The sequence below is a fragment of the Aptenodytes forsteri genome, unplaced genomic scaffold (assembly GCF_000699145.1).
Source record: "Aptenodytes forsteri isolate BGI_AS27 unplaced genomic scaffold, ASM69914v1 Scaffold32, whole genome shotgun sequence".
In the NCBI taxonomy this organism is placed as follows: Eukaryota; Metazoa; Chordata; class Aves; order Sphenisciformes; family Spheniscidae; genus Aptenodytes; species Aptenodytes forsteri.
Window position 1 is genome coordinate 263,593 of NW_008795138.1, and position 14,174 is coordinate 277,766.

Consider the following 14,174-nt stretch of genomic DNA (forward strand, 5'->3'; position numbering starts at 1 on the left):
ACGCTGCCAGCTGCCAGTCCTGCCGTCCCTTCCAGGAACTTGCATCTGGGGAAAAAGAGTGATAATTCTTAATTCTTCTGCATGTCACTGTTAGTTTTCTCTGATTCATAATGTCATGACTGTTCTTTCCCTCTTGATTCAGGAAACTTTGCCGGCTATAACTGTGGTGACTGCAAATTTGGCTGGACCGGCCCCGACTGCAACGTGAGGAAGCCACCAGTTGTCAGGAAGGATGTCCACTCCCTGACAGCAGAGGAGAGAGAGCAGTTCTTCGATGCTCTAGACCGTGCAAAGACAACCATTCACCCAGACTATGTAATTGCAACTCAGCACTGGATGAGTCTGCTTGGCCCCACCGGAGAGGAACCGCAGATTGCCAACTGTAGTATTTATAACTACTTTGTTTGGCTTCATTACTACTCAGTCAGAGACACGCTCTTAGGTTAGTGCTTTTCTTATCCAAGGGGCTCTGCAGGTAAAGGAAAGGGTGAAAAGTATAATTGCTGAACAAAGGTAAGTGTGCTTAACACAGCTGCATTACTTTAGCGAGCAGTGAGTCCCAGTAGGAGCAGATCCGTGGAGTGAAACATTTGGTGCTGAGGAGGTGGTGGCCACCCGTGGTTGAGGGAGGTCTGCTTCAGACCTGCTGCAGTCTGGTCCCCGCGACCGAATGCCCCGTGGCAGCTGGAGCACACCAGCCGCACTCCTGGTGCATCTTCCATCTGACAGGGAGGCAATTCACAGGCTCCACTGTTGGGTGAACCAAAGCGTGGTCAGGCAGTGATTCACTTCAAAAAGATGTTCCTAGTCCACAAGACAAGGTAGATGCAGCAGCAGTGGGAAAGGGGCTCTGCAGTTGTGAAGGCAGAGACCATGCAGAGACGTTGGGGACTGAAGTGCTGCTGCTTTCTGTGGCCTTCAGCAAGACACTAAGGACAGGATTTGCCTGACTAACCACAGCCAGCTTTTAAAACAAAACCAGGTTAGAGGTTTGGGTATCTAACCCCATGCTTTCTCCCAAATCAGGATTCCTAGTCCTCATTGCTCTTCTAGACAGAAGTACCTATGCCGGGCCCGCTTCACAAAGCCCAGCTCTCACAAGAGGAGGCAGCAGCGTGGCTTTTCTACCTGCCAGTCCTACGTGCAAGCTGAACAGCCCATATCTACCTCCTTGCTAGAGTGTATCTGCTACACTGCAGTGGGGTTTTCTTCAGTCTCCCCTTCTGACACGATTCCGTTTTGCAGGGCTGAAGGAAGCAGTCTCTGGCCTAGCAAGAGTAAAGGTCCATCGGGTACAGGACAGTCATGTGGAAAGGGAAAGAGGCAACTTCCAGCGCTGCTGCAGTGATAAATAAATCCGTATGTGGGTTGAAGCTTGCTGCAGTGATAAACAAATCCACATGTGGTTTGAAGCTCCTAGCCTTTGAGTGTCTTAGTTCTCATGTGTAATAACAAGAGCACAATACAAGAAATAACAAGCACAATTTGAAGAAAATTGGCAAAGGACATGTTGAATTACTGTTGGCAGGTTATGGAAAATGCTGAGGTTCTTTTGATAGATACACGATACACGGTGTAAGTCCTGCCACTGAGCAAGAGAATGAGATAATATGGTACATATAAACAAGGAGCTAAGATTTTAGACAATAAGACTGCTTCTTAAAACCAAAATCCACTAAAGTCATAAGAAATCTTCACAATATCCAACTTTTGGGGGAAAGTGAAGTTTTGAGAAGCAGCGAAGCCAACGTCCACAGAGGAGCTAGTTTCACTTGTCCCATGTAAGTGTTGTAGCTTCTGATGCGTGCGCTCTTTCCAAAGGTGCAGAGCTGCAGGTTTTTGTTTAACTCCACTCCGGGCAATAGAAGAAGCTGCTCTCTTTCTCTCGAGCCTCATTTGTTGCCTAAGTGCTTATTTTATCTTTCCTTTGTAGGACCTGGCCGCCCCTTCACAGGTATCGATTTCTCCCATCAAGGACCTGCCTTTGTTACTTGGCATAGGTACCATCTGCTGTTGCTGGAGAGAGACCTGCAGGTTAGCTGAACAGCCTTTCCCTTTCCTCATGCAGCTTCTCTCTTTTGCTATGTGACTTTGTTGAGCCAGCCAAGGGTAAGCTATTTCCTAGGATAGATTCTTACCCAAACTCCCAGGAGTGTTTGCTCATTGATCCTTTTTTGTTTAAAGTGAAATTAGTGCTTTCAAGATACTGAGGACTGAACAGTTTCTCACTGTGAACAATGATGTGAAGGTTATCATGGAGATTTTTTTCTTCATCTCCACAACAGAGGACAGAAGATGTGAATTAACAGTATTTATTAATAAAATCAAAGCAACACCTACACGTAAAACTTGGTAACAGATACTGTCTGCTGATGTTGAAGATACCCTCCTAACAAAAGCAACTCTAAATATTACCCCCTTTAAAAGTGCCATGCTATACATTTAATACATGCATATATTTAGCAATACATCTTTTAAAGAAATATATGTTAACGTGCCCGACAGTCAGTTGCCGAAGCATTGACTCATTTCCGTTTGCATTACTTCTACATTGGCAATGTTACTGTATTTCAGCCTTGCAGATCTCTAATGAAAATGGTTGGTATCAAAATAGCTGCAGGATCTTGCTTGTGTGAAATCGTATCTAACAAGCAAGCACAAGCAAATGCACTGTATTCCTCTATTAATACAAATTCAGATTCTTCCCCAGGGCTAGCCTTTCTGGAGCAAAAGCAAACCACATGCACAATTTTACCCATTACCCACTCAGAATGCCTCTTATTCCTTAAGGCTCAGTTCATCTCTGCTCCTGCACTCCTGCCTGGTCTCTGAGTTGGTAGAAGGCCTAACAAGGCCAAAAGAAGTGCAGGCCAACGGTAGAATAACTAGTGACAATGTCTTTGCTAGGACGGACTTAACGCCCCAATCTTTTGAAACGAGTTGGAGCAGCACTGTGAAGTGCGTATAGTTGAAATGTGGAATGAAAAGCAGAATGTCCAGTGAATACCCAGTGAAACAACTTGCAGGAGTCCCTTTCTTTCTCCTTCCTTCGAAGGTGATTCCCTGCTAATGCGTTTCTGTCCATTGCAGCGACTGATGGGCAACGACTCTTTCGCGCTGCCCTACTGGAACTTCGCCACCGGTAGAAACGAGTGCGATGTCTGCACGGACCAGCTCTTCGGAGCATCGCGGCTGGATGACCCGGGGCTGATCAGCCTGAGCTCCAGGTTCTCCCGGTGGCAAATAGTTTGTAACAGGTATGAGAATATCTAGGGCAAGCTTGCATACCAACCAAACCTTGCTTTCATTCAGTGTTGACAGCGCGGGCTGCTCTCTCAGTGTGAGTGAGCGGCAGGAAAAGAGCCAAGACGTCTTTTAAAACTGGGAATCACGGTCGGTTTGTGTGTAGATGGTGCTACGTAAACTTTCCCCCCTGGTATTATGGAAGTATATTTTTTAAAGATGATTCTTTTGGTACAGGATTTTAGTCGATTCAGCCAATTTGAGGCTGCCAGAAGTCTGAAGAGTTTGCACATTGGCAAGTACTTTTTAAAGAAGAAACGCCTGCGTGTTGGTTCTCTGTAACAAACACCCAACTGATTTTGGCTGCAGAAACAGAAAACTGTTTTGGCATATAGGAAGCTAGAGACAGGCTGAAAAATCTGTTCCCTTGTATTGGGTGAGATCTTAACCCTGATATATTTAGTGCAGTTTGGGGATTGACTTCAAAACGGCTGAGATTTCACATGGAAAACAACACAGAGACAGCCCCATGCTTGCTGCCCCCTGTCTGTGGGCGTATGCTGATCTGGGTGAGGGCAGGGCTTTGACGTACAGGATTGGGGTGCTACGACATAAGATGCTGCTGGATACAATACTCATAAAACCTTCTTCTGTCGGCTCCAGGGCAGCGTGCAGTCAGTCAGACAGAGGTACCGAGAGCTCAGGGCTTTTCAGAAGAGTCTGTTTCTCTGGGTACCTAAAGAACTACTTGAACTTCTAGCTTTAGGCGCCAGTTGGCTTTAAGTCTTGCCCCTACTTTTTCTCTAAGATAAATAGGGTTTTGTTTTTTCTTGAAAACTGAAATGGCTAAACTTTTGCCTTGCCAAGGTCAAACAGAGAAGGGCTTTCATTTATTTCAGGAGTTTCTGAAAATGCTGTTTCATTTTACACATTCACAGAATTTTTTCACAAGTGTTACACTGTTTTTCTCCTCCTCCTTCCCTCTTTCTCTCCTTGTATATCAGGGAGACTATATATAAAGGACTTGCTCCCCATTAGCTAGTGGGCAACGCCTGCAACAGCAAGATGTCCTCCAGGCCCTGAAAAAGAAGATGCAACGCATTGCAGTTGCTTTTCTTCTAAAGGGAATGAGGGATGGAAAGTGAAATCCTGTTTACTGCCATTCCTTGCATTTTCTTAGCCCACCCTGCAGTGGGACTTTCCTGTTTTTTTTTCCTCTTTGTTAAGAGTTAAAAAAATATTCCTTACTCAGGACTGAAAGCTTTTCAATTCAAAATTCAAAAGACTCTTTTAGATTGTCTGGCAAAAACTGTTCTTCCAAAGACCTCAGGAGAGGAGTAGGTGTGAAGGGAGTTGTGCTTGCCTTTTCTAAAGCATCCTCTCTCTGTGGAGGATGAGCCTGCCGAGTCTTGGCCCAAATAACTGATGGTCCACAGAGGCCGCAGAGCTGCAGAATGTCATGGCGTGGTGGCAGTCCTGCAATAAATTCAGCTCCCAGGCCATGGGAGGTGAACTGAGATGCCCCAGGGGGTGTCAGTCCCTAACCCCTGCTCTCTCACACGTACCACTGAGGCGTCTTTTATATCACAGGAGAAAACGCCAACAAGCCAGGCATCATCACCTTCTAACTTGTGCCTCTTTCTGTTTCTCACTCAGCTTGGATGACTACAACCGCCTGGTCACGCTGTGCAACGGGAGTGATGAAGGACCGCTGCGGCGGAGGCCGCCTGGGGTCTCCAGCGAGCAGCTGCCCACCGTGGAGGATGTCAGGAGGTGCCTTTCCCTGCAGGAGTTCGACAGCCCCCCCTTTTTCCGCAATTCTAGTTTCAGTTTCAGGTTTGTCCTTCAGCTCCTCCGGAGCCGGCTGGGTCACGGGCTTTCTTTACGTGCGCGTTTGTGAGCAAAATACGGTTACTTGATGCTGCTTTTACCCACCCACAGGAACGCGCTGGAGGGCTTCGATAAACCAGGTGGAGTCCTTAACTCGCCGATGCTGAGCCTTCATAATTTGGCTCACTCTTTCCTGAATGGGACCAGCGTTCTCCCTCATGCAGCCGCCAACGATCCCATCTTTGTGGTATGTCTTTTTCCCCCAGCCTGAGTGGCGGTGGCTGTGGCTCAAAGGCAGCTGTCTCACCAGAGGTTTGCAGAACAAAAGTAAAGTGAACTCCCTAAAAATAAGTCCTTTAAATAGAAAAGGAGAAATCTTTTCTCTTTTCTTGAACGCTGCCACACCTGCATAATGGTCAAATAAAGAGGGAAGAAATCTCAGGGTGATTTGTGAAATATAAAATAAGTTTTTAGGGAGAAGACCTGCTATTCCAAGTCATGTTGCCCTGCATCCTCTGATTAGATGGTATCTAAATTTAATGGCTTATACCAGACACTTTTACAGCAATGAGAAAAACTGAAAGTTTTGCAGAACAGTAAAGTGAACTCCCTAAAAATAAGTCCTTTAAATAGAAAAGGAGAAATCTTTTCTCTTTTCTTGAACGCTGCCACACCTGCATAATGGTCAAATAAAGAGGGAAGAAATCTCAGGGTGATTTGTGAAATATAAAATAAGTTTTTAGGGAGAAGACCTGCTATTCCAAGTCATGTTGCCCTGCATCCTCTGATTAGATGGTATCTAAATTTAATGGCTTATACCAGACACTTTTACAGCAATGAGAAAAACTGAAAGTGGGGTTAGTTATTTTAGAGCAGTAGACTGAGTAGTTTGTTTCTTTGTTTAAAACTTCAGAGGCTAAAAGGAATCACATCTAATTTTAGGATCTCTTGGGGAATAGAAATAATGTGATTTCCCTGGTGTGTTGGTGCAGTGCTGCACTGCAATGAGCAGCACAAACAGCAATGTGCAAATGAAACAGTTGACACTGCTTACACATCTTTCTCTCCTAATAAATTCATGCCAATTTCTTTTCCTCTTTTTTAGATTAAACTACAGGGATTATATGGAGAAATTCTAATACAATTAATTTCTTTCTTACCTTTATTTTAAGATTGCAATCTGTTGTTGGAGAAATCAGCCCAAATACTTATGTAGTGGTTCTCCAGCTTATTTCCTTAATAATTCTTGAATTCCTACATTAATTCCTTTCTTACACAATGGAATCTTCATTTCATTATGCTGTAATTCTATATGCAAGATTATTTTCTGTAAGATATTTTCTAAATTTTTTTCCAGGGTGATAATTAAAAAACATGAGTACATCAGAAATTAATTTGAACTGCCCCAGACATTTGTAATAGTTGTTTGAACTTAACTTGGAAACAACTTTCCTGTATTAGTGCTTTATATACCTATACATATACCTATATACCTAGCTATATATGCCCTATATCTACCTAGCTATATATACCATATCTACCTAGCTATATATACCATATATATACCTATATATGCGCCTGGATTTGCAGGTTCTTCACTCCTTTACTGATGCCATCTTTGATGAGTGGATGAAGCGGTTTAGCCCCCCTGACAATGCCTGGCCTGAGGAGCTGGCCCCCATCGGTCACAACAGACTGTATAACATGGTGCCTTTTTTCCCTCCTGTGACCAACGACGAGCTCTTCCAAACTGTGGAGCAGCTCGGCTACACCTACGCCATTGACCTGCCAGGTACGTCTCAGAGGTGTGGAGGCTGTTCCAGGCCAAGAGATGAGACAGTTCATGTTTTCAATGACACAGGCATTTGGAAAATAAGGCACTTTCACAAAACACTTGGGTCTATTCACCTGCTCACTAGCAATCACATACTGTAGCACCGGTAGTTACAACTCACCAGGTAAGCCGTGGTAACTACAAGTGTGCACATACTTAGTTTGCTCTGCTGCAAAATGGATCAGCTTGTACTGCTCCGGCATTGACAACGGTGCTCCTTTGGGGTTGAGGAATCTTTGATTTTGGCTCCTGCTCCCAGCACTGTTTAAGCCTGTTACAGGATCCTTTAATCTGCCAGAGGTCAGGCACTCTGCCAGGGAGCTCGTCTGGCTAACACCGGTCATTAGAAAATACTTGTTTTGCACAGAGCCCTGAATAATCCTGCGCCATGAATCTCATTAGAGATGAACTCCATTAGTCTTTGGATACCCTGGAGAGATGTACTTGGGTGTTTTGTGTTGTAAAACCCCAATTTTAAAGATTTTCCATGTCGACAGGTGTGATGTGCCTTTGGGTTTGTCTATTCGTTTGAAATTACCTTTGACACAAATCAGATAAGGACAAAAAACAAGAAAGCAAAGTATTTATGCACAAAATCCAGAATTTGCAACAGGAGTTACAAATATTTGTAAAAGGCGCAAGAGTAAGAAATGCATGAAAACCATGCTTCAGATGCTTTACCAAAGATTAAATCTGTGCAGTTTCTTTCTCCACCTCGGAATTGCTTTGAGAGGCTCTAGGTGCTTATCTAACCTATGTGTCCAGAATTTTTTTCTAAATGCTTACCACATATCTGTGGTTTTAATCTGTGGAGACTGTTTAAAGGTCTCTAGACTGCAAAAGATTGAAACCCTTGTCCTCAGGCTGCATTCATACAGGGGAGCCCTGACTTCTGGAGGCATACTAGCTGCTTCTGCAGTGCTTTTCTCAGGGGTGACCCCATAATTTCCCCTGAAAATTTAAACTTCCCCTTTTATGGAGTTTAAGTTTTCCTCCCTCTGGACCACTGTACTCCCTCCTGCTTTGGAAATGCTGCTGCCCCTTGGGCATGAGGTACCCAGAGAGGAAAAAAAGCAGCTTGTGATTCTGTTGCTTCTCAACTCCCACCTAAATAAGTTGTTAGCTCACTGTGAAGCAGTGTTTCTATCCCTGTCTGCACGGTCAGTGTTCAGACAATAAAGTTTTTACATCCAAACCCTTGTCTTTTATCTAAATATGTAACTTGCTAATTCTCCTTCATGTAACCACATTAGAAGTCAACATGTAATACACTGCTGGCTCTTACTGGAGAGATGGCGAAGTGGTAAACAATTCATTTTGGGACCTTACTGAACTTGGGCATGATTGCCCTCAACTCTTTTGTTGACAGAGACTGCAGATTGGGGCACACAACTTTTAGTCACTTTTATAGTCAGTGTGACATCTCCTTGAGCCATCTGGATTTAAGCCCATAAGTCTAAGTACCTTCTAAATATCTTAAGCCCTTTTGAGAGTTTTTACTGAATATTTAGGCAAATGTAGTTATTGCCATCTTAGTATATGTAGCATTTTTCAGAACAGGCCAGCAGGCAATTTTTGCTTCTGAAAGCATAAATGAAAACACAAAATAAAGTTATTCAGCCAAGTGGAGCAGGGTTATTATAAGAATGGGCAACGTTATCTTAGAAGACACAAGTGCTTCCCCAGAAGTGGTTCAAAATCAGAGGATGTGATCTGGAGCTGGTTGGCAGAACCACACTAAGTAGTGTTTTTAGTTAAAAGTTTGACAATAGGCTGCTTTGTGGTCTATAGGAAAATTTGAGGGTTTTGTGTTGACAAAAATAGCTTGGAAACAGCTATGCTGACATGTCATTATAGAAAGAATTGTTTAAATAATTCATAATTTTGGCCAAATTAGGTAAGAGAATGATCTTTTTGTCTTGTCACTGTTAACCTTTCCCGTTCTCAACACTTTAATTTGTATGAAAGGTTGACGATTAAATTCAGCTGTAGACTTCTCTGGCAGGAAACATCTCTGGCTCTGGTATGTCTGTTGCTTACACGGTGCATTACCAGCTTCTCCTGTGGCCAGCGCGTCTCTAAGCCACACAAGTAATCATAAATAGCAGGCTGTGGGATATTTTCTTTCTTCCCTGTGATTTGAGAAATGAAATTATGGGCTGTCCTCACTTCAGACGTTTCGTATTTCCAGATTCACTTGAAGAAACCCAAGCGTGGGCTGTCATGGTTGGATCCACAATTGGAGGAGCACTTATAGCTCTGGCCATGCTCGTTCTGCTGCTTGTACTTTTCCAGCACCGAAGGCAGAGAAGAGGTTTTGAACCACTGATGAATGTGAGCTTCAGCCCCAAAAAGTACATGGAAGAGGCCTAGTGCCCTCGCTTTATTTCTTTGTTTATTCTTGTAGGAAGTGACCTTGATTGCCTTACTGAGATCTTAGCTGAGAGTTTATCACACACTCCTTCGGCAGCTGACTACATTGTTCTCATTCAGGTTTTCCCGTTATCTTGTGAATTGTAATATATGATGTCTCTGGGTACATATGTGCAAGGCCCAAGATAGGCTAGACTTTTCTCATTACCAAATGTTATCTGGAGTGTGTGACACTTGTAAGTCATCCTCTATAGGTTTAGATCAAGACAGCTGAGAATCCAAATAGAAGAAAACCAACTTGAATAACCAAGATAATTTTTCACCTCAGTGTGGTTTTGATTTCATTTAGCAGCTCAGAGATGTGCTGAAAGTTATTAACTCTACATATATATTTGAATAACGTATTATTTTACAGTTATCAATAAATATTCTGAATGACATAGTTCTCTTTTAAGGTTCCAAATGTTTCATGCTGTTTAACAAAATAGTATAGGAACCCCCTGGTTACAGTTTATTTCAGAAGCATGATCAATTCCATGTGTTATTTCCAATAAAGCTGATGTTAACAGTAGGTAAACCTCCAAACTCAAATTCTCCTAAAATTTAAGAGCAGGAGTTCCCTGACAGCTAGGTATACACCTGTGTTTTACCTCTGTGTTAGGGACCCGTGACAGAAGTTGAAAATGGTGCTCATCTTTCTCTATTTTGGCTCTGCTGCACTGTTTCACGAATCTAGACTTAAATTTCCAAAGTCTGGGACCCAGGACTCAAGGTAACAAGACTGAGATAGCTTGCATTAACCAGGTCTGCAGGTGGGGGATCAGGTTTGGATGTGGCACTCCCTAGACCCTGTCTTAAACATTCCTTTATACTTTCCTTATATATTTCTTTATTTAGACATGGATTTGGACCACATTTGGGTGGCTCTCCTATGTTATCTTGAGACAGGGTTTTTACACAGCAAATGAAGTCCTGATCAGATTGTGTCAGCTTTGGTGCTTAATATATTACAGTAATGGAGTGCTCAGATTTTGCCTTTTTTAAGGTCCTGAGTCTTAGAAAAACTCTGCTTTTGTAGCCTGGAAAAAAAAATTCCAGTTAGTAGCGATTTCTGGTATTTCTTCTAGGCCTGCCCAATACTAGCCATGTGGACTAGAAAGAAGATCTCAGTAGGTCTTCACATATACTTAGCTTTGAGTATGTGTAACTCACAAAAATTACCTCTAAAATGTGGACTTTTTGGGGCAAAGTTATGATTTACTCACCACATGCTCAGATCGTTGTCCACCTGATGCTGCCCTGGTTATGGGCAAGTGGCAGTGGCAGTGGGGTAGAGGGAGGAAAGAGCCAGGGGAGAAATGTAAAAAATGCAGCGTAGCAGCTAACTTGTTAGAACTGATTTTGCCTAAGGGCGGGTGGGTAAAACAAGGGAGAGTTGCTCAGTTCTTACTTGTAAATTGAGTAGAAAGTTGTTTTCCTTTCCAGAAGAAAAGCAATGAGGGCATTAGATTGATACTATGCACATAAAAAATGCCAGGGTCAAAGAACCGTGTGTTATTCTTTCCACTCGCTGGGCCTTAGTTTAATAATTAGGGCTTTAAAACTGTGACTGGTCTTAACAGTTGCTTGTAAAAATCTGGCTGAAGCAAGCTGTATAGAGAGCACAACCTGCCCTCTCGCGGCTTACTGGAAAATTACCTGGTGACACCAGAAAGCTGTTTTTCTCCCTTTTTAAAAAGTACAGTCTTGGTCTGCAACCAAGGAAAGTTGTGTCCTTGGTGAAAGGAAGAAGCACAGGTAAACTTTATGTGAAATGCTTAAAAAGGAAGAAAGTTGAGCATAGGCACATTACAAAACGGTGGGAGGAAATCCTGTAGCAAGTCTGATTGTAAAGGTTGGTTTTACATGTTTTAATGTTCCACTCATCCCAAACTACAGAAAAGGCATTTTTTGTTGCTGGTTTATGCAGGTGTTAGTAAATACCTGCAATCTGTTGTTGCATAAATTGTACTGAAGCTATTACTGCCAGGGTGAGATGAAAAGGGACTCTTCTGTCCCATAACCAGAGGCAAAGACTCCCACAGACTCCTAAGCTGAGGGAAACAGTGCTGAAAACACACCATCCCCAATCTCCACAGAGCCCAGGACACCCTGGGATTCTGGTCCTACAAATCAGTGCAAAGCGTGACCTCAGCTCCTGGAGTCAGTGTGGGGTGGGGGCATGGAGCGGCGCCCGCTGGGGTGCCCTGCCTTCATACTGCTGGCAGCGCTGGGCTCAGGGCAGGCACCGAAATGGGGAGAGGGAGGGCAGTGCCCACCCGGGACAGGGGTCACTGGTGCCCATGAACCACTTCTGTCCATCGCTTTTTCCTCTCACATTCATAACTGAGCAGTCACCCAGCCCAGTCCAGGGAGGAAGGATGAGGGACCAGCACATCCATCTCTGTGGTTGCTTTTTACTCAAGATACTTTGCTGGCAGGTGGGAGGTGCACTCCTGAATGACTTCAAGCTGAGATAGGTGTAATCATCACACACCCCCCGTCCATCCCCCCCTCCAAATAATTCCTGCTGAATTGTTGCTTTCTTCTGACAAAAGGTTCTGAATCACACAGGAGCATGTAACACACAGCTGCAAATGAGATGTTTCAGCTCCGGAGAGGGAGAAGTGCTCAAAAACATCCCTTTCTCAACCTTTTTATTAGCTAGACCTATGCAGCTTCCAGCTCTGCGTGTAGGGCTTTTGTGTGGATTATCTTTCTGAGGAGTTTAATTCTCTCTAGTCACTAGTTAATTGCTCTCTCAATTGGCTGTACTGGATCCATGGGCAGCTAATGCCTCTTTCCGAGTCTTCCAGTGGGTAAGGTGCCTAATTTTTTGACTCTATAGTAAGCTGGTGGCAGCCACATCATCTCTGTCAGTCATGGCCTGTGCCTTTGTGCAAATGATTATCATGAAAATTCTCTGAAGGAATTAGTGAGAACCTATTTTCTGAATTAAAATAAATCTCATTGCTGGCTGTTTAGCTGAATGCTTGAAAAGGAATCTGTTCCGATTCTGCCCCTGATTTAGGAAAGAAGCAACGTAAAGCAACCACATCTCGTGGCTGTTATTGTAAAATTGGAAATTGCAATGCCATTACTGACCTTCTGCTTCTATTAACTGCTTTCTTGACACTGCTTTTGGGAGAGACGTTGTGTGCCTGTGCTTGTGATGGGAAGAAAAGAGAAAGAAGAGAAGCAGATTCAAAGACTATCAGCTAAATTTAGTAGTGAAGATGCACATTTACAGAACCAGGCATGTAGGCTGATGGCAACCAGGAAGGAAACTTAGTTTCCTGAGGTACCCCCTTTGGCCCTTCATGCAGTGTATGCAGCCAGTTAAGTGCCCCGCACACAGCTGCCTGGAGAAAGTCAGGTTACGAACAAGGCTGCATCTATGATCCTGCTCTACTTCAGTGCTCCTGCGGCTGAGACACAGCAGATACTCATTATCCAGAGTTCTTTGCTAAAACTAGGCTTTCCAAGACCTGGATGGCCAGAAGAAATGGTACCAGCTCTCTCTTCTTGTGAGGGGGCATCTACCTCCTCTCCTAAAGGCTGAAGAACCATGGACATCAAAAGTTACCTCTGCACTGGGTTTCAGATTAAGCAAATGTACAAGCCATTGCATTGTATAGCTCCAAAATCATGCTCCGATACTAGCAGGGGGTCCTCCAAGGAAGAAACACGAGAAGAAAATGTGACCCTCAACCTATCACTTAATAGGGCTCCAGGTATGCACCTAACTGCAGTGTCCGCAGGTCTGGTTCACTTTGCCTGTCCTGATCTTCTTCACCTATCCTGTCTGCACTCATGGTGGTTTCCATCTCCATGTATTTCCCCTTCAAAGGGTCCTGAGGCCACCCTTTGTGCCAGGACAGATGGGATTTGCAGAGAGCAACTAAGCTAGTAAATGTGACAATGAAAGTGAGAAACCTGAACGTACCAAGCTATTCAGTAGAGAGGGAGTAAGCGGTCAGGTCTCTTCCACAGCAGATGATCCCTCCCTGTTTGTCTCGCCTCCCTTCACTGCCTTGTTGTCTCTCCTGTTGACAAACCCATGAACCCTGGAGCAACTTCAGCAGGCAGGATGGAAGGAAAGCATGGCCTGACTCCAAGCATTGCCCACTTCCAAGTGCCTGAATAAAGGAGGCTGTGACTCGATCTCCAGCTCAGATGAAGTCTTTTCAGCCCTCATCTCTGCCCTCAGGCTTTCTCACAGACTAGACTACAAAGCTACTTTTTCAGCACTGTAGTTCTGTCTGTGGTGGGTCTCCTTTTGTGGTTCCTGATTTTGTTCGGTCATGTAGCAGAGAGCTCAGCTGTGTTTTGGATATGGTGAATTGCATTAGGTGGACTGATGCCTGGGAGACAGGTGCTTAAACGTTCAGTGGTGTGGCCACAAAGTCCCCTATTGAAGCTTCCTTCACTTGGTGATTTCATTGTTGCGTCCCAGGCTGCTTCCAGGCCTGTTTCCCTGCCATCCATCTCTGAGGGTTTGGTCCATCCCATCTCTTAGCACATTTTTTGATTTCTGCCTTAGAAGAAGGTCTCCTGAGGTTTCACTGGCTTTTTTTTTGGTGCCTTTTGCTTGAAAACATCTTTCAGCAGCTTCATTTTTATGTGGAGGCTTTATTGCTCAAATATCTGTAACAGTTTCACAGTTGCCTCCTCTGCTTGAGTTAACAGAAAAGCTACTAAATACGTTAAATGCTCAGAAGCTGTTATTGTCGGGAATAAGGCTGATGACTGGCTTCTTTTGGGCTGGTTGCCACCAATTTCAGATAGAGCCTGAAAGGCTTATTAAGCCTTCTTCATTGGATTTCTGTTTCATTTTAACTGGAGATTGTCAAAC

General features: G+C 43.9%; 1 protein-coding gene across 1 annotated transcript in view; it reads left to right on the forward strand.

Moving 5' to 3' along the window:
• Positions 1-9,716, forward strand: part of DCT (dopachrome tautomerase) — a 17,727-nt gene extending 8,011 nt beyond the window's left edge. Inside the window, exons 2-8 of the mRNA XM_009278464.2 lie at positions 143-442; positions 1,934-2,034; positions 3,091-3,257; positions 4,900-5,079; positions 5,185-5,320; positions 6,664-6,865; positions 9,099-9,716. Of these exons, the coding sequence (XP_009276739.1) occupies positions 143-442; positions 1,934-2,034; positions 3,091-3,257; positions 4,900-5,079; positions 5,185-5,320; positions 6,664-6,865; positions 9,099-9,280 (1,268 nt within the window). The 3' untranslated portion in view covers positions 9,281-9,716. The remainder of the gene's footprint in view (positions 1-142; positions 443-1,933; positions 2,035-3,090; positions 3,258-4,899; positions 5,080-5,184; positions 5,321-6,663; positions 6,866-9,098) is intronic.
• Positions 9,717-14,174: the final 4,458 nt, after the last annotated feature.